Source organism: Aulonocara sp. 'chitande type north' Nkhata Bay, linkage group LG1 (assembly GCF_057382095.1).
Source record: "Aulonocara sp. 'chitande type north' Nkhata Bay isolate Kocher_YH1m ecotype deep benthic linkage group LG1, A_spYH_male_GT1.1, whole genome shotgun sequence".
Lineage (NCBI taxonomy): Eukaryota > Metazoa > Chordata > Actinopteri > Cichliformes > Cichlidae > Aulonocara > Aulonocara sp. 'chitande type north' Nkhata Bay.
The window spans coordinates 7,747,508-7,773,678 of NC_141344.1; the positions used below are offsets into that span (position 1 = coordinate 7,747,508).

At 39.7% G+C, this 26,171-nt stretch overlaps 1 protein-coding gene across 1 annotated transcript; it reads left to right on the top strand.

Annotated features, from left to right (window-relative positions):
- The first annotated feature begins 4,207 nt into the window (after window positions 1-4,207).
- sv2ba (synaptic vesicle glycoprotein 2Ba) lies at window positions 4,208-22,199 on the top strand. Its single transcript, XM_086312086.1, has 13 exons — window positions 4,208-4,363; window positions 8,127-8,855; window positions 12,943-13,123; window positions 14,793-14,944; window positions 16,223-16,356; window positions 16,845-16,934; window positions 18,116-18,229; window positions 18,360-18,448; window positions 18,582-18,746; window positions 18,841-18,974; window positions 19,071-19,271; window positions 19,370-19,529; window positions 20,809-22,199. Exons 2-13 carry the CDS (start codon window positions 8,378-8,380, stop codon window positions 20,990-20,992), a joined length of 2,082 nt encoding a protein of 693 aa, XP_086168212.1. The 5' UTR covers window positions 4,208-4,363; window positions 8,127-8,377; the 3' UTR covers window positions 20,993-22,199.
- The last annotated feature ends 3,972 nt before the right edge of the window (window positions 22,200-26,171 follow it).

The window sequence follows — 26,171 nt, forward strand, 5'->3', positions numbered from 1 at the left end:
TATTTTAAGCAAATCAGACTGTAAACAAACAGCTGCAACAATTGAGTTTGCATTAGACATGAAAAGGAGAGAAAGCAAGGAATTTCTCTAACCCAAGTCAATACCTAAGTCAATGCAAAACATATAGTAGAATGTAGTTCTTTGTATGACAATGACTCAAAAATAAACTTTAATTCCACAATAATGCAAGGTTGCAAGGATGTCAAAGGTCACAGAAATAAAAATTTATTTGGTCCTGCAGTCTATAAAGATTTCACAGGAGGTAAAAGCAGTAAATAGTGAGTTCATGCTAAAAGGGATGCAAGAGTGGGTTTATCACGCCTTCCCAGAATCCTCCCCTGGAAGCCATTCATTTCCTGGATATTTGCATGAGACGTCTCCTCAATTCATTGCAGGGATTGCCCCTCCTCCTGAGGCAGGCCTATGGCGGGCACCATCAGCTGCAATCTCACTGTGCTGCCAGAGGACACAGCTCTGCAAATGAAGGACGGAGACATTACAAAGTGTAAAACCCAAGCACAAATTTTCAGAGTCTACATCAAGTGTGCGCAGCTGTGACACAGTATCATTAACGCTGACAGGAGGCAGGGCCAGAATAACAGGCCGAGAGGGTGGATTATGTGGATGCGCATGTCTGTAGATGTCATGATGGCGTAATAAAGAACTGCAATGTGTGATTGGTGGATAGTGTCCCTACATGGATGGGTAAAGGCAGTCACAGGTGGGGCTTGGAGGAGGGGTTAAATGGAGACTGGTGAAGACAGAGAGTAAGGGGGCTAAATTTAGCCAATGGCTCTGCTGGGGTGGAGCTAATCCTCTTTGCACTCGAATTATCTGGCCTTCGGATTAGAGAGCTTTGCCTCTATGTAAGACATCTACTCTTTATAATGATGTCCCATAGCAGGCCGTACCAAGTCCTCTGATGGGGGTGTGAGAGTTGACAGACTGACCACAGATATGAATTTTGTGTGCGCGTGCACGTGTGTGTGTTTTGTCATGGCATTTCACACAAATGTGCGTTATATAGTAACAGCAAGTTAGTTCTCAGCTGCATTTGAATAAAGCACCAAATCCACACTTTTAAGCTTAAATTTCAAAACTTACATTTAACTACTGATTTTATCTATTGTTCTGATTTTATCTGTTTTGATTTTATATACTGTTTTGTTTGTTTGTTTGTTTGTTAATTAGTTAGTTTATTTGCTTGTTTTAATCAATTTTAAATCATGCTTTTTATTTGTTCTTGTTTCTAATGTCTCTGTAAAGCACTTTGAATCACCTTGTTGTTGAATTGTGCTATACAAATAAACTTGCCTTGCCTTGCCTTGCCTTGCCTAGTAACAGCTATCATATATTGCTGCATATGGTGCATTTAATATTGGATCAAAATTAAAATTAAAATCTTAACACAATATGTACACTAGTGAGCAAGGCACAAATGATCTCTGATATATACAATGCACAACTCAGACACCATATATTCCTTAATATATAATTCCATCTTGTTAATATTTAATAATGAAACTTAGATGTGTCTGTGGAAAGAGATTTTGAGCTGTAAATGCTGCATACATATCTAAACCAGCAGGTAGGTTTCTGGTTTACATATCAGCTGTAGAGACTCCAGTTAAGGCATAGAAAAACTAATCTGATAGGTCACAACAAGATGACTAACGGAATAGAAAAGCAGTAAATAAGTATTTGTATTACACTGCTGGATTTTTTTTTTTTGACAGACTTTTCCCGCAAATCTTATTTTCGTGTGAATAACCGGGCAATTTTACCTCTGAAAGCTTCTTGTAAACAAACTGCATTTATATACCACTTTTATCCAAACTACCTTAGATTGTGTCTTCAATTCACCCACTCAACACACACATTTTTGAAAGAGAGCCACCACCACTATCTTGATTTATCAGAACAGTCATTGCAGCTGAGGGACAGAGCTGACTGAGAACCTTCAGAATTTTTACATTCAATACTTTATTCTAAACGGGTCCCTAATTTACTAAATGAACACAATGTATTAATTAAAAATGACACAGGCAACTGAAACCATAAACTCACTCAAAAAGTTTTTACTGAGGTCATAGATCAGTAGATTCATAGATAGTCCAATATATCCGCTGTCCCTTCTCTGCACATGTCCAAATGAGCCTCATCTCTCATCTCTCTAACTGCTCAAGCTGAGATTTTGTCCATCCTGGTCAGTCCCAATGAAAGCCTCAACATCTTCAACTCTGGCACTAACCTTTATTAGTGCCATCCTCTCACTCACCAGGTTTATGTTAAACAGTCTGGTCAAAAACTCCACTGCTCTGTCTCCTAGACATCTCCATATTTTCACAGGTATGTTTTCTGGACCAACCCAGCAACATGATTCAGAGCATAGCTGCCATGGTCCTGGGTCTTGGACCTAGCTTTTGCGTTTATGACTGTGTGATTCCTTCTTTGGGATTTAAAAGATTTTCATGTTTTAGTTCTGCATTAGTTTTCTGTAGTTAGTATTCTCTAGTGTGTCTGAGTTTGTTATTTCTAGTTCCTGGCTCTTGTTTTATTATGTTAATTCCCTTTTGTGTTTAGTCTGTTCCTGGTCTTGTCTTGTCATCAGCATCTCCTTTTGCAGCCTGTCTAATCTCCATGGTCTTATCATTTGTCTCCCTGGTCATAGTCCCATGTCTGTCTGGTGTCTCTTGTCCTTTCATGTTAATTCACAGGTCCAGTACCTGAATCCAGTTAATGTGTCTCAATCTAGATCTCAGTGTGTTGTTGTTTGCTGTTTTATTTTGATAGAGTCCTGCTTCATGTGTATGATTCGACTTTGTTCCCCAGGGGTGTCCTCTCTGTCTTATCTTCTCCCTGTGTATATATTATTTGCATCTCCCTCACGGCATGTGAGTTTCTGTCTGCCCAACCAATAGCTTGGTTAGTTAGTTCATTTTCTCTGTTGTTATTCCAGCATTAAATAAAGCTGTGATTCTTAGTTTACTTCTGTCTTTCAAGTCCTGCACTTTGGGTACATCCTCTGCCTGCTACCCACCTGCATCACATCACAGTAATAAAGTGGATTGTATCATATCCATCTGGGTAAATAGACCTATACATAAGTGTTTTAATGTCTTGCTCAAGCAGATTTGGACACTTTCTAGCCTTTCACTTTTATATTACAGGACAATGTAAATACCCTCAGTAAAAACAAACTATATAAGGATGTTTTGGCCCAGGGAGACTGCAGATAGACGGTGGAGAAGGCCTCTTGAGGCCTATGTAATACATCTATATATTAAAGCCTTTTATATTATATAATCTACTATCATTTGGGAAATGCCGGGCATCCATATACCGCACCGTCAAACCATAACTGCAGGGGTTTTTTTGTAGCATCAGACCTCTCTTCTATCATAGTCAGTATATTCTGTGTATGTAAACCACAGGAATGATATGTGGAGCAGCAAAGCTATGATTATCCATCTTCCGCTCTAGGTGCCACTCAGACACATCCATAATAACCTCTACACTCATCCACACCCAGAGAAATAAAACTGCCAGCCCTTCCTTCCTGCTTCAACGGAAAAGGAATATTTCATCCAGTTTTGCTGATATGCTTATCCAGAGTTTCTCAGGATGGATGAGCAGCCAGCAAAGCGAGCCAATGTCTCATTCAAGGATACTTTGGCATACAGCTGTTCCTCAAAGGAAGCAGCTCTTCTGCTTCTGGGACAAAAGGGAGCGTCCCTGACTGGGGTTACTATAGATAGTCATTATCCTAACATGGCGTAGGCAGTGAAAACCACTTGGTGTGGTGATTAGATGTAAACTAAAATGTGCACCTCTTGGAACTTTCTTCATGTAAATTACTGAAACCACATTCAGGTACCCATGACAACGAGCATCTGCCCTGCTGATGTATGTGTCCTTGAGCCAAAAAGAGAAAAGGAAAACAGAAAATCTGAAGGCTGCTGTTCTGACAGCTGACTATAAACTCTGACCTCTGTTAATACAGATCAGCAATATCCCAAAAATCCTGCAGAGCAACTACACAGTTTGCAGTCAGTGTCAGTTCAGCCTGTTGCTATTTAAACCTTTAGGACTGTACCATTACCTCCCAGAGGGGTGGTGGGGTTAATTCTGGGGAGTTTCCTGTGGGGATGAGCCCTGGTGAGGGAGGGGTAGTGTGTGGTGTGTATGTGTATGCATGGGGTGGGGGAGTTGTGAGCTTGGACCCTAATCCCTTAGGTTTGTCTACAGCACGGCCTTAGGATAAACTGACATGTAGGCGATCGACATTTGAAAATGCTACTTGGACTTTAGCACATTTTTAAGTTCAGAAGTCATTTTATATATTACAGGAATGCTTTCTCTGGTAAGATAACATTTGTTATTTTTCAATGCTCGCTGCTTTGTGAGATGAACTAGTGAGGAAGTAGATAACAATGATGGAAAAGATAGCTGCAGTATGATTTTTTATGTGGTGCAGCAACACAGGCCTGATGATATGCAGCAAATGCTCCTTTATGGTCAGCACTAATTCTGATGTTTATAAAACAGAGAAATTTTAGTCTGAAATTATTTGTGTCAACTGGTTTATCTTTTACAAAAAGACATAAAGCTGAATGCTTGATGAGATTTTATGCGTTGAGTGGAAAATCTCCAATCTCTTGTCTATCAGACATAGAAATGGGTCAGTTAGCAGACAGTTGTCCCAAGAAATCAAACGGGATTCTCCTTTGACCTCTGGAGATCAGTGCAGAATTGAGATTAAAAGTAACTTGTTTCTGTTATGGTCCAGTTATTCTATCAACAGATGCAAGACATTTAGCAGATGTAGTGCAACTGATTTTGTGTTATATCTCAATAGACACGAGTTGCTTAGCAGGATCCTGGTGTTGTAGGCTGATAAGAATTTCAGCAATTTCAATTTGGACTAACAATTTTTAGCGAGCAAGAAAAATGTTTGGATCCTCTCAGAATTGCTTAGCTGTAGGTAAGGCTTTGATCAAACAGCTGTGTTGCAGAAATAGGGGTGGGTGGGGGTGGGGAGTGATCCAATCACCAAAAGGGGCCAAATTAAAAAATACTATTGTAAAACTGAAGGCTAAAATTTAATTAGAGGACAGTGACTTGTTGCAGACAATTAATAAGCACAACGCTCTGGGTTCTAGGGTTGATTTGTGATTTTGTCAATTTCTACATTTCCTCAAATGTAATTAAAACATAGATTAAAAAGCAGGAGGTTGGACCAGCTGGGTATGAAAAAGTGAATGAATAAAGCTAGGCTCCTACAGCTAAACTGGAGCTGCCTGCAGTGGTACTGCAGGCAGCTCCAGTTTAAAATTAAACTTAAAAATTAAATATAAGAATTGCAACTGGAAAAAAAAAATCAAAACGTAGACCACTGGGAAGCTCTGATGCTCTATCCACTGCATATGTATGTGTGTGTGTGCGTGTGTCTGTAGAGCTATTCTTCCAAAGTCCATTATCGCAGCATTAATATGTAACGCCACACGAGTCTGTGGTTCCATTGCTCTCTGTAGAATGAGCTACAGAGTTTGGCTCAGTCAAAATAATAAATGATCTGAATGGTAAAAGGTCATTTGTGAAATTGAAATAGCTTTCTGTAAATTAGGTGGCAACCTCTCTGCTTCCTGTTAAACCTCAGACTCACATTGATTTTCGTGATTTCAAAGGGGCTCTCTGACTTTTCAACAACGGGACACACTCAGAGAAAGGCAGATTATGACCTATTCAAAAACTGCACAAATGGTGATTTGACATCTGTGTAAGTGTGTATGCAGTGTGAGTTACGGCTGTGAACGCAAACCTGGATCAATAGGTTAGAAAACAAGGGCGGGAGATAGAGGGGAAAGACTAGGCAGCCCAACTGTTATGTAAGCGGCAGCTGTGTGAGAAAAGGAACTGCAGCAGGATGATGAAAGCAACTTCTCTTCCCTCAACATGACTGCGCATCCATCCTAACACATTCCCTCTCATGAACTGTTCATGTATTATTCACACCGCTTGAAGAAATAATAAATAGATGATGGTGATTCTATCACAGTACTCGACTTCTTCTCATTACTTCCGACAGTAAAACTGATTCAAGCGTAGATTTTAACTCAGACTTTCTGATTTCAAAAACCTCGCATCTGAAAGCACCAAACAGCCTACATTTCAGTGCATCAATCCAGACTGTGTAATCCATCGCTGCTACCAACCACCTCTGTGACTTTCATGATGAAACAATGATGTGAGGCAACAAGGGCAGAATAAAAAAAAACCTGCTGTCGTAATCTGGATTAATTTACAGTATTCGTCATCCTGCTTCCAAACCAGCACAGACCCACCCAAACCAAACCAAGCACTGTCACATGATAGGACTACAAATATTTCTACAGGGCTAATAATCACCGGATGAAAGTTATGCCAATAACACTTAGGTGGACACAAATGGTCCATTAGGAAAACTGCAGTAAATCAGGATTAAAACGGTTCAAATCACAATAAAAGTTATGTGAAAGGATTCAGGTGGAAATACACCACTGTTTTTATACAGTTAGCAAACCGTCTTTCTAACTTGTATCACTTAGTTATTTCAAACAAACTTATCATTCATCTTATTCATTGAAACTATTAAGGATTCTATTAAAACGCATATGTGGAATGTATGGCTGATGAAATTTAAGGACAAACATGCTAAAACCTTTTGGTATAGTTTACTCTGGGGAAATCAGTTTGCCATCAAAAAGCAACAGAAGTCAGAGAAACAGAGATTGTGTGGAGATCTGGGTTATTTAGGTGATCTAGGTATTTATTAATTAATCATGTTAAAGACTGTCATTTGCATTAATTAGTGTCAGGCTAAAAAAAATCAATTAATATATTCTGTTATTTAAGGTGAACTTTGTGGGTTACCTTTTGAAATGTGTTTTTAATGAAGAAAAATATATAATTAAACAAGATCTTAATAATTATAATACATACAGTTGCAAGTACAGCATTACTTGGTCTGGCGTGGCCAATATTTATGCTCCTAATGCTACTTTATGCTAATGTTAACTAATGCAAAGACGATTCAGTTTTCTAGATTTACTTCTTTACCAGTTTTATGTAATTTCTGCAGTAAAGGTTTAATAGGTTGCTTTACAGTACTATATACTTCATAAGTAGTACAGATGTGTGTAAGTGTGAATGTGAAGCTGTAGCTGGAGGAGGAATAAAAAGCTAAAATTTGCCTGTGACTATACAGTTAGAGGTTAAATAAAGGTTTGTCTTGTTTAAATGTTTAACTGTGTGACTGAATTGTGTGCTGTGTTTGGTATTCAGCCATTTAGTTATCTGACACAAAGCATTAAAAAAAACCACGACATCATATTTTATCGCTAAACTACAGAGGATAACAGCTTCAGGTTAGCAATTTCTTGATTTTACAAGCATGTGTGTGTTTGGCTTCACTGTGATACTCATTTAATCACGTCAGGAACGGATGCAGCACCAAAAATCCTCAAATTTAATGGAATTTGTGTTTCTCTGTTCGTCGGCATTAGATGCTCTGGCCTCTGGTCACCAGAAAAATCAAGACAGATCTGAATGTGTCATTGCAGCAATGCTGTGTGATGGATCAAAATGGCGCCAGAGCATTTGAGCGGGGGAGACGATGAGATTATCTGCTTGTGTGGAAGGACAAGCAGCCTACAGAGAGGGAGAAAAGCATTACCAAACTTGTTTTTCCTTCCATAAGACACTTTGAAAAATTGAATTTTTGGAAGAAGGATAGGATTTTAGTTCACAAGCAAGTTTTTTAAAAGTTGGAAAAATAAAAAGGAAATCAACTCAAAATCTGTTTTAATAGATGCAATAAATACAATACAAAGATAAAAACAGGTTTAAAAATCTTTCAAAAATTAACACGTTTAATCAAAGTTTAACCATTAAATCTTATTCTAGTACTTTCCCCGATACTTTTATAGAATTTTGATGTAAGTTTTATAAAATGATTGTTTGGAAGTCCTTTGAGACATTACCTGTTACCTGCCCAAAGGGCACCGTTGCATAGCAATGGCTTTTCCTCTACAAGTGATGTGGGGCTAACAGACAATATGTAATGTGTGGTGTTCATTGTTTTTCAGGTTCAGCATGCAGCACTTTACGTATCACGGAAGGTAACAGTCTTTCAGCATACTTGTTGAGGCCTTAAACCTGAGACTTAACTACAGAAGACCTGCAGTTTTCTTCTGACACCAGGAGACTGCAGCTACACGAGAGCAGCTCACGGCTTCTTGGGAGGATTATGCCATTATAGCTGACAACTTGAGCTTCCTCAGCACACGACGGCTCCGAGACAAAGTCACTCCTGCTCTCCTTACATGCAGCAGGAACCATGGATGACCCCTATCACAACAATGTAAACCAGCAGATGACCGAAGGTGGAGATTACACCTACACCCAAGATGGTGGAGGTCAAGACGGCTACCCTTATCAGACGGACTACCCTCCACAGGATGAGGATGCTGCTAGTGATGCCACTGAAGGGGCAGATGAGGATGATCAGATGTATGAGGGGGAGTACCAAGGCATCCCGCACCCCGACGAGATCAAGGAGGCACGACGGGCAGCTCGAGTGGAGGCCAGGAGGAAAGCCCGGATGGCTGCCCAGCAGGAAGAGGAAGAGGAAAGCCTGCCAGAGCAATACGAGACCATCATGGAGGACTGTGGCCATGGACGCTTCCAGTGGATGCTCTTCTTTGTGCTGGGCTTGGCGCTAATGGCTGATGGCGTGGATGGTTTCATGGTGGGCTTTGTCCTGCCCAGTGCTGAAAAGGACATGTGCATATCTAACGCTGACAAAGGATTACTGGGTGAGTTTAACTGAATTTCAATTAAATTTTATGCAGATCAAGGGTTGTTTAGAGCCAAATCAAATCAACAGTTGGGTCAAGGTAATATAAGTAATGTTGACGTTGTTAAATGAGAAAAATTAAGGTCACAAATGTGAGATATAGTGAATATTAAGTGTATCCGCTCACTTTCTGAGCCACTGATGATTAAGAATTGTTTTTAAAAACTGCAGTAATTTGCTGACTCGCCTTTTGGGACAGTGTTTCAGGTACAAAATATCTGGATAGTGGATAACACTGATCTTATCCAAATGTCCGTCAGTGTGGAATTCAACAACTGCAGCTAAATTTGATCAATGACAACAAATGCAAAGACCTGTTTATCTTTTTTGTACACAGCTGTTTTATCTGCATGGCAACCAGAGTATGTTAACTTTCAGCATAAAAAAAATCTTGTTCCTTCTTGACAGTTTATCTATATTGTTTAATATGATAATGATAATATGATAAATATCCTCATTAGAGATCACAGTCATGTTCACAGATTTTCAGTTGGTCAGAAAATGTAACTTTTACCCATATGAAAGGCCCGGAGAGGCCTATAATTCATCCAAAAGATGGCATACTCATAGCATTCTGTCCAATAGTTGCCATAATTCTCAACTTCACGAGGCTAAAAAAATATCAAGACATCCCTAAAGTCAGTAGAGTTAAATCTATTTAAAAAATCAATTCAACAGTATGTCAGTTTGAACAGACTACTGACAAACTACTCCCTCTGCCATTATTTATCATATGGCTAGCATGACAAACATACATTATATGTAGAGACATAAAAACCTGCAAGACTACCTAATTACAGTCATCTGTCGAAGAGTTTCAGTCTTTACCCAGGGAGGAGGATCTCATCAGTGAAATGATCTGTTGTTGTGCTTGGCTGGAACAAAATCCCGCATATGCTTGGCTCTTGACGGCACATGGCTGCAGCCCACTGCTTCAGATAAAAATATCCCCCAGTCGCTGGAGCAAATTAGGGGGAAAAGGCTTGGATCTTTCTGGGCAAATGCAAAAATAAAGAACATAATGAACATTGTGTGTCCTAATGGAGTTTGGGTCCACTGTGAGCAACCAGATTAGCTTCACTGAGCCTTGGCAGTGGTCCTCCATGTGTCTGGGAGTTGGCTTGAGGGTGCCAACAGATATATTTTAATTATTTAGTTATCTTTAGGACTGAAATTTGTATGCAGCGTGGACTTATCGGGAGATTTACCTTGAAAACGTCAGTTCCTCACTTTCTGTGCAGACAACTGAACTGCAAATTAAAGCCTTTCACCTTATTTCCCAGACCTCGTGTGTAGCCAGGCGATGTGGCAGATTGCACATCGCTCATTTCATCTTAACAACAGGCTCCTGGGATGAAGCATTGCGAGAGATTGATGAGGAACCCGGTGGTGATTGCATTCGGTGTGTGTTCCCAGGCTAATATGGAGCATGTTGCAGCAGTCAGAGATCCTGGCGGCCTGCGGAGCTGGTGCAGAGCTGTCAGATATGCTTCAGGCCTCTGACAGGCTGCGGTAGCAGGAGGAAGGCCTGGCGAAAATGAAATCACAGCGTCTGTTTGCGCAGAATGGGGGCAGAGAGCTGATCATTGGCTGAGAATATGAAGTAGATCTGCAGAATGATCCTGTCTGATTCATGCTCATGCTCTGTCCACTAGACACACAGGAACAGAAATTACTTTAATCGTAACCTTAGTCCTGGAAAGCAGACAGACTCCCAAAGCTTTTGTTAAACACAGGAGGGTTAGCACACTTACCTTTAATGACAGTTATATTGTTTAATCTGCAGGGTGAAGTGTTCAGTAGAGGAAGACACAGTGGTGGACACAAACAAAAGGAACCTACACCTGACTGATGATATCAGAAATTCTGCTCAGATTTAATCTCAACCCAAGCTGCTATACTTGATCCACAGCTACTGCGTACGTAGATAATTTTATGATACCTGCCAGATTGTCTTTGGTGCTTCATGTCTATTACTGAAATGTTTTGGCAGACTGGGAGAAATCACGCTAATCGTTCAAAATGTCAAGGCCTGTGATGCTCAGAATTTGAATTTTCACATGTTTCTAGAGATTTCTGAAAACAGCAGCTTCACTGCCCATTCAGAGCCTTCAGTTCTTATTTTCTTTTTTATCTCACAGATTCAGTAGTTTCTAATTTAGTTTTAGCAGGAAAACTTTGCTAATGTACTCAACAATGTTGAATAACTACTGCCCTAACACATTATACATTTTTCTTAAAACATAAATTCAAATACTTTCAGAAAAGTTGGAAAAGTATTCAACCATGGACACAGTCGATTAAGGAAAAATGAACACGCTAATGCTAGTTTTTTAAATTTAGTTTGGTTATCTTAACAACAGTTACACTTTTAATTGAAGTAACAATGTATATGAAAACTCATTTGTGATAAATGTGTTTTAAAAAGTGAGGCATTTAAACATAGTAAACAACCTAAAGTAGCTGAGCCAGAAGCTAACAATTAAAATAACTTCCATCCTTTAGTTTGGTCCCTGTGTGAGATGGCAGCAACGATCAACATTTTCACTTTTCAGTGATTTGAAACCATTTTGTGTTGGGTCTAATGTTGGGTATTTATAAAAGATGATATTCTCTTAAACAAAGTGACTCCCATGCAGGGATAGACCCACTTGTTTCACAAGTGCTGACGTTTGCTTCCCAGTTTTCAAGGGACTCATGGATTAGTAAGTTAACAAATGATCAAATATCATAAAATCACAAAGAAAAACTGCACTGATTCATGAAAGTAGGTAGCAAAAATGTGGATCATTCACCTGGTTAGAAAAATGCATCGATTTAACAGTTGAAATAGTCACAAATGTGCCTTAATGAGGCTTAATTCATTTTATTTGGAAATTAATTTATACAGCATCTATTAACGTTCAAGAGCATGGAGTCTCTTTTACTATATATTTTGTATCTCTGGCATCTTTTGCAGCTGTATTTTGTTCTGTGCCTACAGTTGTGATAAAAGCACTTCAGCACAGTGCTTTCACTTTTAATACAGGAAGGAAAAGATAAATTCTCCCTTTTCCTCCAGGGACTAAGTGTCTTCACTGTATTCAAGGACACTTTTGCAAGCTTGTTGCTGCCAGGACAGATCCTAGGCCTCCATGTGAAAGATGGGATTTCTAAATGCAAGGCCATCCTGTTAATTTATCCTTGCAGATATCTGAGGCGTACACATTTCCTTAAGCAACTATTTGGCCAGCATATTAGATGGTATGATAGCTTTTACTCTTCTTTCCCCTGTGCAGTCTCGAGTTGAATGGGATATGCAACTTGGCGTGTGGAGCATCAGAGCATTTGGGTAGTCTAGTAATCCACGGGGAAGGTGCACACTATGGCTCCACGTGCTGTTAAGCTGCTTAGTTCCTCTGTAGTTATGGCTGTGTAGTAAAAACACAGACTAGGCAGGAAGTATGCATTGTTCTAGTGGTTTAAACAACACGCTGAAGAAGATAGCTGAGGCTGTAGATTTGAGTCCCTAAACAGCTAAGACAGGAGAGCTTATTTCTCTCTCCAGAGACATTAAAATGAAAAATGGAGTATGCTCTTGTGTGGAGCTGTGGAACAGCTTCAGAACAAGAAGAAATGGCAGGCTGGACCACCTGCCTGCTGCATGCTGACAGATTCCAGACCGGCCTGACTCAGAGTGGGAGTCTGCAGTGATAAAGCATGTAATCAAAGAAACAATAAAATGTCAGAGAAAGCCCAAATAACAGAAAACTGAAAGCAGGTTTTAAAATATGGAAGGTGAGTGTTGTAGAAGCGGAACGCTCTTCCTGGGAAATTATTGTGACCTTTATTTCTTTGTCTCAAATGTAAGAATGTGTCACACTGAAACACTGTGTGACGATTTCTCTTCTTCCTACTTCATACAAGGGTAAAGAGAGCCCCCTTGTGTTTGACTTGAGTTTTAAAAGTGAAGCGTTTGTTTGTGTGTGGATGTGTGAATCTGTAAAGGTCACATTTCAAGTTAACCAGGTTCCCAAGTGATTAAATATGTGCGTGTGTATTTGCAGGTCTCCTGGTGTATGTGGCCATGATGGTGGGTGCACTGGTGTGGGGTGGTCTGTGTGATAAAATGGGGAGGAGGAAGTGTCTGATCTACGTCCTGACCATCGACCTGGTCTTCTCCTTCCTGTCCTGCTTCGCTCAGGGCTACGGCTTCTTCCTCTTCTTGAGGTTCTGCTCCGGCTTTGGGTGAGACACTGACTTAGCCAAATTTACATTTACATTACTTGAACAAAGAAAAAAACATCCACAGGCTTTTGTCAGACTGACTGACCTTTTCTATAAATAAGTTAGTAGAAAGAGATTTCAAAATAATACCCCTGACATTTAAAGAAAAAAAATGTACCTGGTAGAACTAACATGGTCTGTGGTACATTTAGTCAGACTGCTCAGAAGAAAGTAACTGATATGCATGTTAAAACATTGCATGTTCTATTGTATCTAACCTATTATGCTTCTTAGTGCTTTAATAATGGAGTGTTTTAATTTGGTGGGCTATATTAGACATTTCAGACTGCTAAATTAGTTTAATTGGTATTCTAAAAGAAAAACTGACCCAGTGTTTGAGTCTAATTGGTGTTTACTGTGTTGGGCAGTTTGACATCAGTTCTTTACTACTATGCAAGGTCCTCCAACTACATGAGGAAGTGTAAAGCAAAAACTGTTGTTTAAGCCATTTAACAATTGCAGGAGAGAGCCAGGAAGATTACAGTAAAGTAGGGGTCTTGTAGTACCTTCTACTCTGCATGCTATCATGTGCAGCCTGCTGGCACATGTCACGAGAACACACTGTTAACACCACCTCAAAGACTGCATGCTGCACACGAGGAGATTTCTGCTTATTTACTTCAACAGAGCATTTCTTTATTACACTAATTAAAACAAGTAAAGAGTGCTGTTTGATTGTTCTTATTTTCAGCTTTATTGCTCAGTTCCTGCTGTTGCCAGCACCTTACGGTGAAGCTATTGGTGCGCACTGATTGATTTTGCAACTTTCAAAGACACATTTATTTTGATAATGGTTCCAGCCAGATCTGCAATATTGATGTTTGAGCTTGTTGTTCAGCAAGAAAATACAAGGTCACCGAAATAAACTGTTCTGCTGTCACTGATTCGCGGTGATAATGAGTCCCACGTTAGTCATTAACACTCACATTTGAAGAAAAACTATGTGCATTTTTCTGGCATGCTAACAGGAGGCTGACTGCACATCCCTGTATGAAAAGATTTGCTACAGTCATAAAAAAGAGAGGAATCTTCAAAAATGCCAATAATCCTTGAAGTCATTTTAAACCTACAGATGTGATAATCTGATTTTTTTTTCCCACAGTTCAAAAAATGTTTCAATGTCCCACAAAGTATGTAAAAGATCTGAGAAATGGAAACGGCATTGGCCAAAACGATCAAATATCCCTGCTGATGCCGTTATTAAACTGTGACCATCGCCAGCATTGAAACTTCCTTATCGCAAGGCTCCAGAATTAAATCAATAATCACCCTCATGATAGGAACCAAAATCTTGACTTAACTCGTGCCTGTTCAATAAAATGAGCTCTAAAAAATCTATCAAATATTCTATCAATGCCAGTAATTCTGTCATTATATAACAAAATGTTTTTAATCACGAGTGTTTGAAGCTTGCATCATCATGACTTTTAGATAAGAATTTTCCATTTCCAGTTAGGGTTTGGCCTTAATTTTTCATTTAAAATGCAAATGTGTGACAAGTTGTCTTTAAAGCAAATTTGACGAACATCCAAAGGAATAGGATGTCCTAAAATATGGACAAAATCACATCAAAATCAAAAACATCTGTGTAAGATTACACTCATTTTATGTTTTATGATCCCTCCTCCAGAATTGGTGGCTCCATTCCAATTGTGTACACCTACTTTACTGAGTTCCTGCAGATGGATAAACGTGGAGAACATCTGAGCTGGCTCTGCATGTTCTGGATGTTTGGAGGCCTGTACGCCTCCTTCACCGCCTGGGGAATCATCCCTCATTATGGTAACGCACAAACTCTGATAAACAGACAAACACATGTAGAGTATTGAAACATATAAGATGAATAATTGAGACCCCCACAAATGGAGTCTGTAATAACAGTGTCCTCTGTTAGTCTCTCACGGCTGTCAGTTCAAATGCCTCGTGCATTAATGTTTGCACAAGTTTGCAAATTTAAACGTTTGCCTTCTAAAAATATTACATTTAATAACGTAGTATAGTGACGATACCCCAATTTTGGTATGTGATACCAAATGCAGTATTAGCAATTCGTAATGTGTTCGTAGGGAGAACAGCATTACTATTTCAGTTTTAATCAGTGGCTGAGACCATTACTTGCTGAACAGAAGCTGATGTCTTAATCTTTTCTGCCATATGGGAAGTCACTGCAGTCCAAAATGTCACATTTTTTTGCCTCTTACTCCCATTTGCCCAAAATTCTTGAAATGCTACTGAAGTTAATCTCTTTGCTTAATAATCGTGTTCATAAGATTACAATAAAATTTATTTGATTAAAATGTGTTCATGTGTGACAGTAAAGAGAAATGACGACGACAAAAAAATAGTTACTGAATGTAATTTCTGGAGGCAATTTATCTGAAGTTCAACAGCAATTTGACACCTCATACACTCGCCTTTTAACTTTTATGTCTATGAACACCATCCTGCACCATCCTGCCCCACATACCCTCTATTCACAAAAGTACTGGGCCATTACTCTTAGAGGAGCTGCCACAAAGCCCCTAGTACACTGTTTCTGTGCTGCTGTTTATGCCAGAGGAGGATTTGAACTCTGAAGATCTTTGCTTACTATCCATCCTTGATTCTCTATTAGTAAATGTCATCTAATCATGTTTGAGAATGTAGCTCTTGCTCTTGAAAATTGTGTGTAGCCCGCCCTTGGCTCCTCCCTTGCTTTTTGTTGGAATTTTTCTCATAGTGGGAACATTTTGCTTCTTCTCTTTCTTTCTCAGTCTGCATAATGTGGTGAAATGTATTGAATAACTCATTAATATGGCTTATCTGGAACCTTATCTAATCAGTTATGTTCTGAATTAATTATTCACAATAAAACCAAACATACCGCCAGCATCCAGTTTGAAAAAGATTCCCAAACAGCCTCACAGTTGGCTACTTGTAATTGACTTTTGATGACTCAAATGTAAACAACTCAAGAAAAAAAATTGCAACACACTAATTCTGTGATTTCATAATTAAAGCATTCCAGAAAACAAGGTTTGTGGAAATATTAACGTGTTCTTCACTGGGTGGTTTTTGCAGGTTGGGGTTTTGCCATCGGTACACATCTTCAGATGCACAGCTGGAGACTGTTTATCCTGGTGTGTCTCTTTCCTGCACTGGCCGCACTCATCGGACTCGTGTTCATGCCGGAGAGCCCGAGATTCCTCCTGGAGGTCAGATACTGGAACCAGTGTAGCCAGTTTGTAGTAATAATATTGATTGTCAGGATTATGCATCCAGCTGTGATTGGTTAAGAATGTTGAGTCATCACCACACCAACATCCCACTGCTGTGCAAAGGTAGCGATGAGCTGCTAAGACAGCACCAGAACACCACCCACCCCTGTTTCTCATCCTGGACAATATCAGGGCTTTAACCACATGTGGTATTGTATTTGTATGCTACTGCTGCACCACAAGTTATCACACATTACCCCTTCTAATAAGAGGCAGACCTAATGGGAACATTCATCTGGCTGCAGTGCTGGTGGGAAAGTTTAAGCGCTCAAACCAAAACCCATGATTAAAAGAGTCACTCTTATATATAGTGCACTAAACTTTATAATTTCAGCTACACATTGGAAAACCCTGAGAGGTTTCACAGGGTGCTCTTTAAACTTGTTTAAATAGATATTTATATGTTTGTACGTGTGGTTTTTCAGAATGCACGACATGATGAGGCGTGGATGATCCTGCGACAAGTTCATGACACCAACTGGAAAGCCAAGGGGGAGCCAGAGAGAGTTTTCACTGTAAGCCCTCATTTACACTCATGTTTGGCTCAGTCAGTTGACAGAAAAGTTATCTACTTATTAACAAAATAAAATAAATGTAGCTCCAATCTCCCTGCATTTGTGCAGGTGATATCTCTTTGTAATTTATGTAAATACCTTAGAGTTAGTCTTACATCTCTTCGTCCATCTATTCATTGTCTGCTGCCTATCTTGGTCCAAGGGCAGCAGTCTAAGCAGAGATTCCCAGACCTCCCTTTCCCTAGCAGCCTCCTCCAATTCTTCTAGTGGGACACCAAAGGGTTCCCAAGCAAGCTAAGGAACATAATCTCTCCAGCATGTTCTGAGCCTGCCCTGGGGCTTGCTGCTCAGCAGGAACATTTTTGTCCAGTTGCACGTGCCAGCTGGACAAGCCCAAAATAACTCATCCAGGAAGTGCCTGTGTGGATAGGGTGGCAGTCAGAGGGAGAGGCCTTGGTGAAATGAAGCTGAAGACGGTTCTTGGGCTCTTGAGTGTGCAATAAAGTAAAAATCATTGAGGAGAAATCATTTGAAAGAATCCAAAAATAATAATTTATTGAACCAAAGAGTTGACCATTCAGCAACTCCAATGAACTAACATAACAGGACCTACAACTCTAGACACTGGTGGTGATGGACTTGAAGATTTGATTGAGGTTCTCTGTGCAACTAGGATGAGGTGGAGATGGGGGCGAATTGGGTTGGACAAATGAGAGTCTGAAATTCAGAATAACTGAAAGGAACACATGCATGTAAGAAATTAACTAATTAGACTAGAGTAATGATGAAGATGCTTCATAACAAAACCAAAAAAACAACATAAATCCCAGAGCCCCATCTGTTAACATACTGATGAAATGTTATTCACAAGTCCTGATAATCATTTGTTTTTATTAATTAATCTGGTTAGGAAACTTTGATCAAAATTTCCAATGTTTGTTTGTCCGTGTGCAACACTCATTACCATGAATATCCCCGACAGGTTTTTTTGTTTGTTTTATTGTTTCAACTCAAGGATCTAACACAAAAACATTTTTTAAAAACTCGATCATATATTAATTTACATATTTCTGCTTAAGTTAAAGTTTTATTTATTTTTAATGTTTTTTTTATGTCACACTTGTGTCATCTGTAATTGTACATGAAAAAAAATATCAAAAAAACTTGATGCCTTTGTCAAGGTAACCAACATCAAGACTCCACAAACTCAGGAGGATGAGTTCATAGAGATCCAGAGTGAGACTGGGACTGCCTTCCAGCGCTGGACTGTCAGAAAAATGACCATGCTGCAACAGGTCTGCAACACTTTACAGTAAAATAAAACAGAATTAAAAAAAAATAGACAATTTTTTGCTTTGCTTCTTTTTTAATGCAGACCTTGCATGTCAAGTTTGATTGTCTGTCGGTCTCTTTCTCCTTCCTTAGGTGATGGCCAATATCATGTCTCTATCAGCGCCAGAGCTCCGACTACAAGGCCTCCTTCTGGTTATTGTCTGGTTCTGTTTGGCCTTCAGGTAGATCTACATTGAAAGCTGAGGTCAAAACAGACCTGTGCTTTCATCTACAGAAAAAAATTAAAATTTTCTATCTCAGGCGAATCATTTTAGTTTTCTCCACTCATGCTTCCAATCCTTCTGTGTGTATCAGCTATCACGGGCTTGGAGTGTGGTTTCCTGATATGATCAAGTACATGCAGTATGAGGAGTACGAGTCCAAAGTCCGAATATTCCATCGAGAACGTGTGGAGCATTTCCACTTTAACTTCTCTCTGGTCAACCAGATCCACCGTGAGGGGGAGTACATCCATGACAAGTACATTTCCGTAACACCTAATGTTATAAATTTTTTCTCAGTTTCACAGTTTCGTTTGTTTGTGCTACTGCTTCATGTCATTATTTTCATTTAGGTTCGCCAACATTGAAATCAAGTCGGTCAAGTTTGAGAGTTCTCTGTTTGAAAACTGCTACTTTGAGGATATCAAATCCACCAACACCTTCTTTGAGAACTGCACTATTAAAAACACCGTCTTCTATAACACAGGTACCAGACCAGACTGCACTGAAACTGTACAATTAGCTAAAGCAATAGGTTTCTCCTGTAAGCACTTTTTACAGTCTAACCCTCTGTACTCTTCAGATCTCTGGCAGGACAAGTTCAAGAACTGTCGAATGGAAAATGCCACCTTTCTCCACCCGAAGAAAGGCTGCCATCTGAACTTTCAGGAGGAGAATGACATCGTCATCTACATGGTCAGCTTCCTGGGCAGTTTGGCTGTCTTGCCTGGGAACATCATCTCAGCGTTGTTCATGGACAAGATAGGAAGGATCCGCATAATAGGTGACCTCAGGAGAGAGCAGCACAGGAACGATGAGCTTACGTAGCCAAATATTCAGTCAAATATTTGTCAGTATGTCCTCATTTATTTGTCTTTCTAGGTGGTTCTATGCTGGCGTCATCGGCCTGCACTTTCCTTCTGCTGTTAAGTTTCAGTCAAGGAGCTGTAATATGTTGGCAGTGTCTCTTTTATGGCGTCAGTGTGGCAGCCTGGAATGGACTAGAAGTAATTTCTGTGGAACTCTACCCGTCCTCTAAACGGTAATCTATCCCATTTTTACGTGTAATATGAGCTCCATTATAGTACAGATAAATTATTATGACTCTTCCAAAAGGGTAGGCCAAACCCACCGTTCAGTAAAGGCTAGAACAACAAATATGCAGCTGCATTTTAACCAAAAATAGCCTGGAATGCACTTCATGCCTTCTTTGTTCAGTAGTGACTCGTTAGCTTTAAATATATAATCTCCCCCCCTGCTGGTACTGCAGCTTAGGCATGCATGTCCATTTTATGCTTGGGAGAGGCAAAGTGTAACATCCACATCCAGTAAACCCGAAGACTTGTTGTTTCAAATGGAGTGAGATATTTACAACATATAAGAACTGTAACTAGTAAAGGCAGGACTTTAATGAGTAACTGAGTAATCACATCTGCCGGGGGAGAAAATGAAAAAATATGCAACCAGGAGCTTATATGTGAATTTAATGCCTGATATAAAGGGAGTTATTTTGCAGTTGATAACAAAATTATACATATTATATATAGAAAGGTAGCTGTTAGTACACCAATCTTAGCTGTGTTACTGTGGTTTGCTGAGGAATGAAAAACAGTATACCATTACTGCACAGCAACACACTGCAAATGTCAAAGTAGCTTAACTAAACTCAAAATGTGGCACCTGCCCTTAGAAATGATTGAAATAAGGAAAGCATACACCAGTGTGTACCACCGAGATGGAACGTGCCATCGCGCTAATGTGTAAAAATATATAAACCAATACAAAAATGACAAAGTAGCTTAACTAAAACCAGCTATTTCCTGAACAAATACATTGCACAAACTCGTGCATTATTCTTTGTGGCCTGCGCTCATAGCTGGCTCCCTAAATCATTTTCTCAGATATCTAAACTCTGACACCCCCTAGTTGCGCAAAAATGACTTGGATATTTCACAACATCGGTGACACAATGCTTGGTACACACAGGCGTTTTCGCTGTTCTTTCTGCTGATGCCTCATGTCCTATTGCCTGCATTCTGTTTTGTCTTTTGTGAGGCTCAAGCTTTCAGTTTGGCAGCTTTGTTCTTGGTTCCTAACATTGCAGGTAGTGCTTCGCACCTCACAGCACCTGTGAGGCATATTTGATGTTTTTTCCTGGCAGACAGAAGTGAACACCTTTGTGCAAAACAATGCCAGCGGAGAACAAATGATCTCAAACGTTAACCTGCATCCATGGCCAATTCGGTTCTCCACACATTCACTTCATTAGTAAATCAGCCAAGTTATGACTCTAACCCTTCTCTGTCTTTCTGACTCTGCAGAGGAACTGCGTTCGGCATCCTGAATGGCATCTGTAAGTTTGCGGCCATCATTGCCAGCTCTATCTTTGCCGCCTTCATCGGCATCACTAAGATCATCCCCATCTTCCTGGCCTTCGCCGCCCTCGTCTGTGGAGGCATGGTGGCTCTTAAACTGCCCGAAACCCGGGAGAAAATCCTCTCCTGAAAAGCCAAACTCCTGCAGCCTCTGGGCCCCAAACGCAGTCTAGCTATGGGTGAAGCCGCATATTCTGGGGAAAGTATCAGCTTTTTAAACTGAAACAGAAAGGTAATAAAGAAAGGCCACGTTGTGCTAGATGTGTGTCATGGTTATATGAGTAAAACTATTGAAAACCTGTCTGGTTGCCTATATAAACCTGTGGTTGCTTTCTGTTCTGTCTCTAAGTACCTCAGGCTGCCCAGCTTTTCTGTCACATTGAATAAAAAAACTAGTCTTTGTCTTCCCTCCATCTTTCTCCCAACCTGCGTTTGCACACATTGTAGTAACATTTGTGTTGTTTGAGGTTCGTGTAAAAGATTAATATGAGATGAAAATGTGTACTTGAAAGGTGTTGTAGTTCTTGTTACCATGTCGTGCTTTGATTTCATTCCCTCTCAGAGAAAGAGAAAGGACTCGTAGTGATAACTTGAAATGAATTAGAATCCTGTTGTATTCACCGCCGAGACTCAGCAGCAATATCACTGCAGGTGTTGTTATTCAGAGAAAACACCCATTTCACCCACACAGTCTTTGTTTATTCTGCGGTGTCCTGTGGTGTCTGTAGTCTTCTTTAGTTGTTGCTTGGTTTGTTTTCTGTAGACTTGAATCCAGATTCACCATTTTCAATAATGTAGAAGATTTTTTCTTTTAAATGAAATCCTCTCCCGTCCATTTCTCCCAGCGTATCCAACCAAAACAATTCTCCTTGTCTGTCGTCGTGTCCTCGACTCTGAGACGTTGTGTCTGTCCTCAGTGGTAGAGCTGTGTTTTGCTGGTGATAATGTAGAATCAGAGTCTTGTTTGTCACATCTTGCCATGACAAAGTGTAAGGAACTGTTTAATTTGTTTTTGTCTGTTTTTTTTTTTTTTAAAGAATGACTGTGAAAATAGATGTTTTGATATGATGCTCTCATTTTAACATACTGATGAAGAACTGATTTACAGAACTTGTTGCATATTATGTTTCAAGACTTCTAAAGAAGGTGTTACTTTTTTTTTTGGCACAACTGAGGTGTGTATGTGCGCGCGGCTGTTATCCACACATCTGTGAATTCACTGAATCACAACAGTCTTGAATACCAGTATTGTATTTGTGGTTGTACATATAGACCTGTGTATATTAGTTGTAACATAATAGCTGCATCATGACTTGAATAAAGCTGAGGGCTCATGATCTGGTTTCCTGGTTCATGAACACATGAAAAATGTCATACATTTTAAACTTTATGGAAAACTGTTAGTACCTGTTTTGTGTTGATTTAGAAGTCACTGACAGATGCATATAAAAGCAATGGAGGTGCTCTTCTTCTGGGGATTAAAATCTTTTCTATGTGATCCAATGACCCTCTAAGTACAGGTGTGATTGGCTCAAAGACACACCCCATCTGATTGTGGTCACCCACTGGTTTGTGGACTTGCATTTTTAATTTTGGAGCCAACAGTGACCATATTTAAAAGACAGGGTTGATTCCAAACCAGTAGATAGCTCAGCATAGCCATTGCGTGTCTTTGGATTCTGGGAGAAAGCCAGAAAACCTGGAGAGAATCCACACAAGCAGAGAGAACATGCAATCTACACACAGAAAGGCCCCGGTATGAATTCAAACCCATGACCTTACTGCTGTGAGGTGACAATGCTAACCATGGCAAAATAATAAATAAAAACTTGGAGACTTGTGCAAGACATGGACTGGTTCCCATAGTAGAGAAATAATGTAGGTTATGTGCTTCTTTACATGTCCTGCACATCTTCTGCATACAAGCTTCACCGTTTTATAATGAAACAGAATATTTATTTATGTTTTATTCAGACACAATGTGCATTTATCATCATCGCACTAAAGGGTTCACTTTTCACTGTTGTCCTGTTGCCAGAGGTTAATCTTAATCCTCAGTAAATACTGAACTTCATTTTGATTCACCCTGCAGAAGTGTCCCAACTAATGTTACATCTCATTTGATTTAGTCACACAAAAACAAAGCAATAATCACAGGGGGGTTGTGTGTCAGCGCTATCAGTCTTATCTTAGTCTTGGCAAGAAAGCAAATAAGCGCATTTCTCAAAATGTTGAGCTTGTCCATTTGATATAATCTGACAATGTACAAAATACCCATAAGAAAACATTTGACAATAGTGTTTTGCTTGACAGATGAAGGTGTGCTTTCAGTGGGAGGTGCACTCTGAATATAAACTGTGACACAGTGATGAATACTGGCAGAACATTTAAAAATCTGTTAAGAGATAAGGAAGAAAGATACAATCAGCATAGCCTTCTTAAAAAAAATGTCATTTGAATTTATTTATTTGGTCATGTAAACACGATTAAAAAAAATGAGATTATATCTTGCTTATTTTTTAATGTAAGCATTTGTGACCTCTTCGTTCGATTGTTTTCTAGCAAATTGTTTTCTCCTTCAGGTACGATGACTGCGAAAGGGAGCGGAAAAAAATAGCTGTTCCCATGTCAGAGCCAGCTGTGTGATTGTGGGGAACTAGTAAAAACATGGCAGCACACAAGTGTGAGCAAGTGCCAGTAGTAGGAGGATGTGTTTACTCTGGCTAAGGTGTGAAAGACACTCTGCTGATGTGTCTACCAGGCTTATCAGAATGTCTCATGGCTGTAGAGGCCAGTGAAACGTTGTCTCTGAAGCTAATATTTAAATTTAATCTCGTACTGACTTTTGCGCAATTTGACCTATTTCTGCAGCCTGACAGCGTCTTCCTGCTTGGAGAAGAAGTTACCTGAGTCGTGTTGGCCAGCTGGATTCTTTGATGTTCTGTGAACGTCACTTTCTAACAACTAGATGAAATTTACTGTGCACCTCTGGCTGACCCCTCCGGTTCCAGCACTGTTTCACACCTAGGGTGTAAAATGTGCTCCGCTCACATGCCACCTCACCCACTGACACACACACACACACATACACACACACACACACACACACACACACACACACACACACACACACACACACACACACACACACACACAGAATCTAACAAAATAGCTGTTATTGCCGCATGAATTTGGGACACATAGGACTAAAGTGATACTGCTTTTCACAACTTTGTTTTTTGCTATGTTTAACTGCCTCTGTCAACTCCATCAATGCCATTTGGATAATAATGAGACCTCTGAGTTAACCTGTGAGCTCTCTAAACCTATTATAACTAAAGCAGCTGTGGCTCTTGAAGAAAAAAACAGACTGACATTTTTTCGGCACATTAGAGTTCTTCATCCTCAGTCATCATCATCATTTTCTAGTCTCTTTGTAGGACTCATTTACTCCTTTGGCGCCCTTGCATTGCAGCTACATGGGTGTCCACACAGAACCATGAGTGCACCCTATAATGACAAAATGTACAGTATGTCATTCAGACCCAAGCAAACCCCCACATGCCCACAGTAGCAAAAAGTGTAAATCTAGGTTTATAATGCCTTGTGGATGTCCACATGGATAGTTGTAGACACCACAGATAAGTAGTTACTCTTATAATATTAATTTATAGTCCACTTGGGAGGACTGACTTGCAGTGTAGTGTAGACCATGATTGTGAAACATGCGGCCTGACACCCAGAACCTTCGCAATTGATCTGCAATTTAGCTAATGCAGTGATTCTTGGAATTTTTAAAAAAGGCTTTTAGCCTTGACCAAATTTAGCAAAATGTTTTTGTTCTGTCACCCAAGTGAATTGTGTGCACTGCCATTGCGATAGCTGATACTCATGTTTCTGCTTATAGAGCAACATCCATTGCAGACTGTTTCGAGGAAACCTATTTTAAACTGGAAACTGTAGCAGGCCCTGGGATTTGTTTTTAGGTTTGAACATGTCTAACATCTCTACAAACAAGAACGACAACAACAAAATCCCCCCCAAAACCAAACCTATCCTCTATCAGTCCAATGATATTGTGCAATTTAATCTTTCTTGAAGATATTTGGTGTTTCACAGTGAAGGAGAAATCACAGTAAGACTAACCTAACCCTGAAATTGTGTATCTGAGTATCAAGAGAACCTGAATTATCTAAAACCCTTGAGAGCCATAATAGTCGTGAACTACAGAGTTGTGCACAGTGATATATTTGCTATAAAGTTTTCTTTTACTGTTGCTCCTGAAATGAGTTTCACATCAATGAGATAAAAGTCAAAATAACGTAGTTATGCAAACTATTTTGCTATGCATGCATGTATAATATGTTTGATTTCTACTGTGTTCTACAGTGATTCATCAAATTTCATATCTCTTATCTTTTTTTAAAAATTTTTATTTGCTATGTCACTACCAGAATATCCAAAGAATGATGTTATAAATGATGTCAAACTAGCTTTTAGTCCAAGCAGAGGGAACACCCTGGAGGTCGTGGTGGGGTTGAGGGAGGCACAGACAGGTGGCAGGCAGCCCAGCCTCTGAGCCTTCTGTGGGTGGGCATCCACCCAGAGGTGCCAAACTCTCAGCCAGGCTCCCACAGCCTCACCTTGCTCAGAGTGACTGGCAGGGTCGATCAGCGGGTTCAAACCCAGTTCACTCTGCCCGCAGCCTGACATAGCACATACCTATCCATCACTTTCAGAGCTCAGGCCACAACAGTATCATATTATACACTTATGTCCTTTTATCTGTCATATTTAAGCCTTCTGGAGCTTCCAGCTCGTCAGTTTTCTAGTCAGAACAACTGAATGTGCTCCCAACTGGAGGACACTGTCTACAAACATGTATTTATTTAATTACCTGCTTTACAGCATGCCAGTTCTCCATCAAGGAGAATACACCATTGACACAAAGCCAGCTGGAAAGAACAGAATTAACTGCTGTGTTGAACAGGGTTTGGATTTATGACAGCTTTGATGTTTAATAGATGATTTAATAAAGAGCAGACAGTCCAACACAGACAGGAAAGACAAATTGCCTCCTAGCTCAGAAAAGGGGATGCATCCAACTGGAAAATGCTGTGAAAAAGCATAAATGCACAGACTCAGCATTCACAGACAATCAGTAAACATGTCATGTTGTTTTTTTTTAGTGAAGTTGTACACTCGAATAAAGCCTGAATGTTTTATTATTTGGAATAGGTTTCAGATTTAAGATGCCATATTTTTTTAAGACACGAATGCAAAATTTAAAACTTTAGTTTTTCACTAAA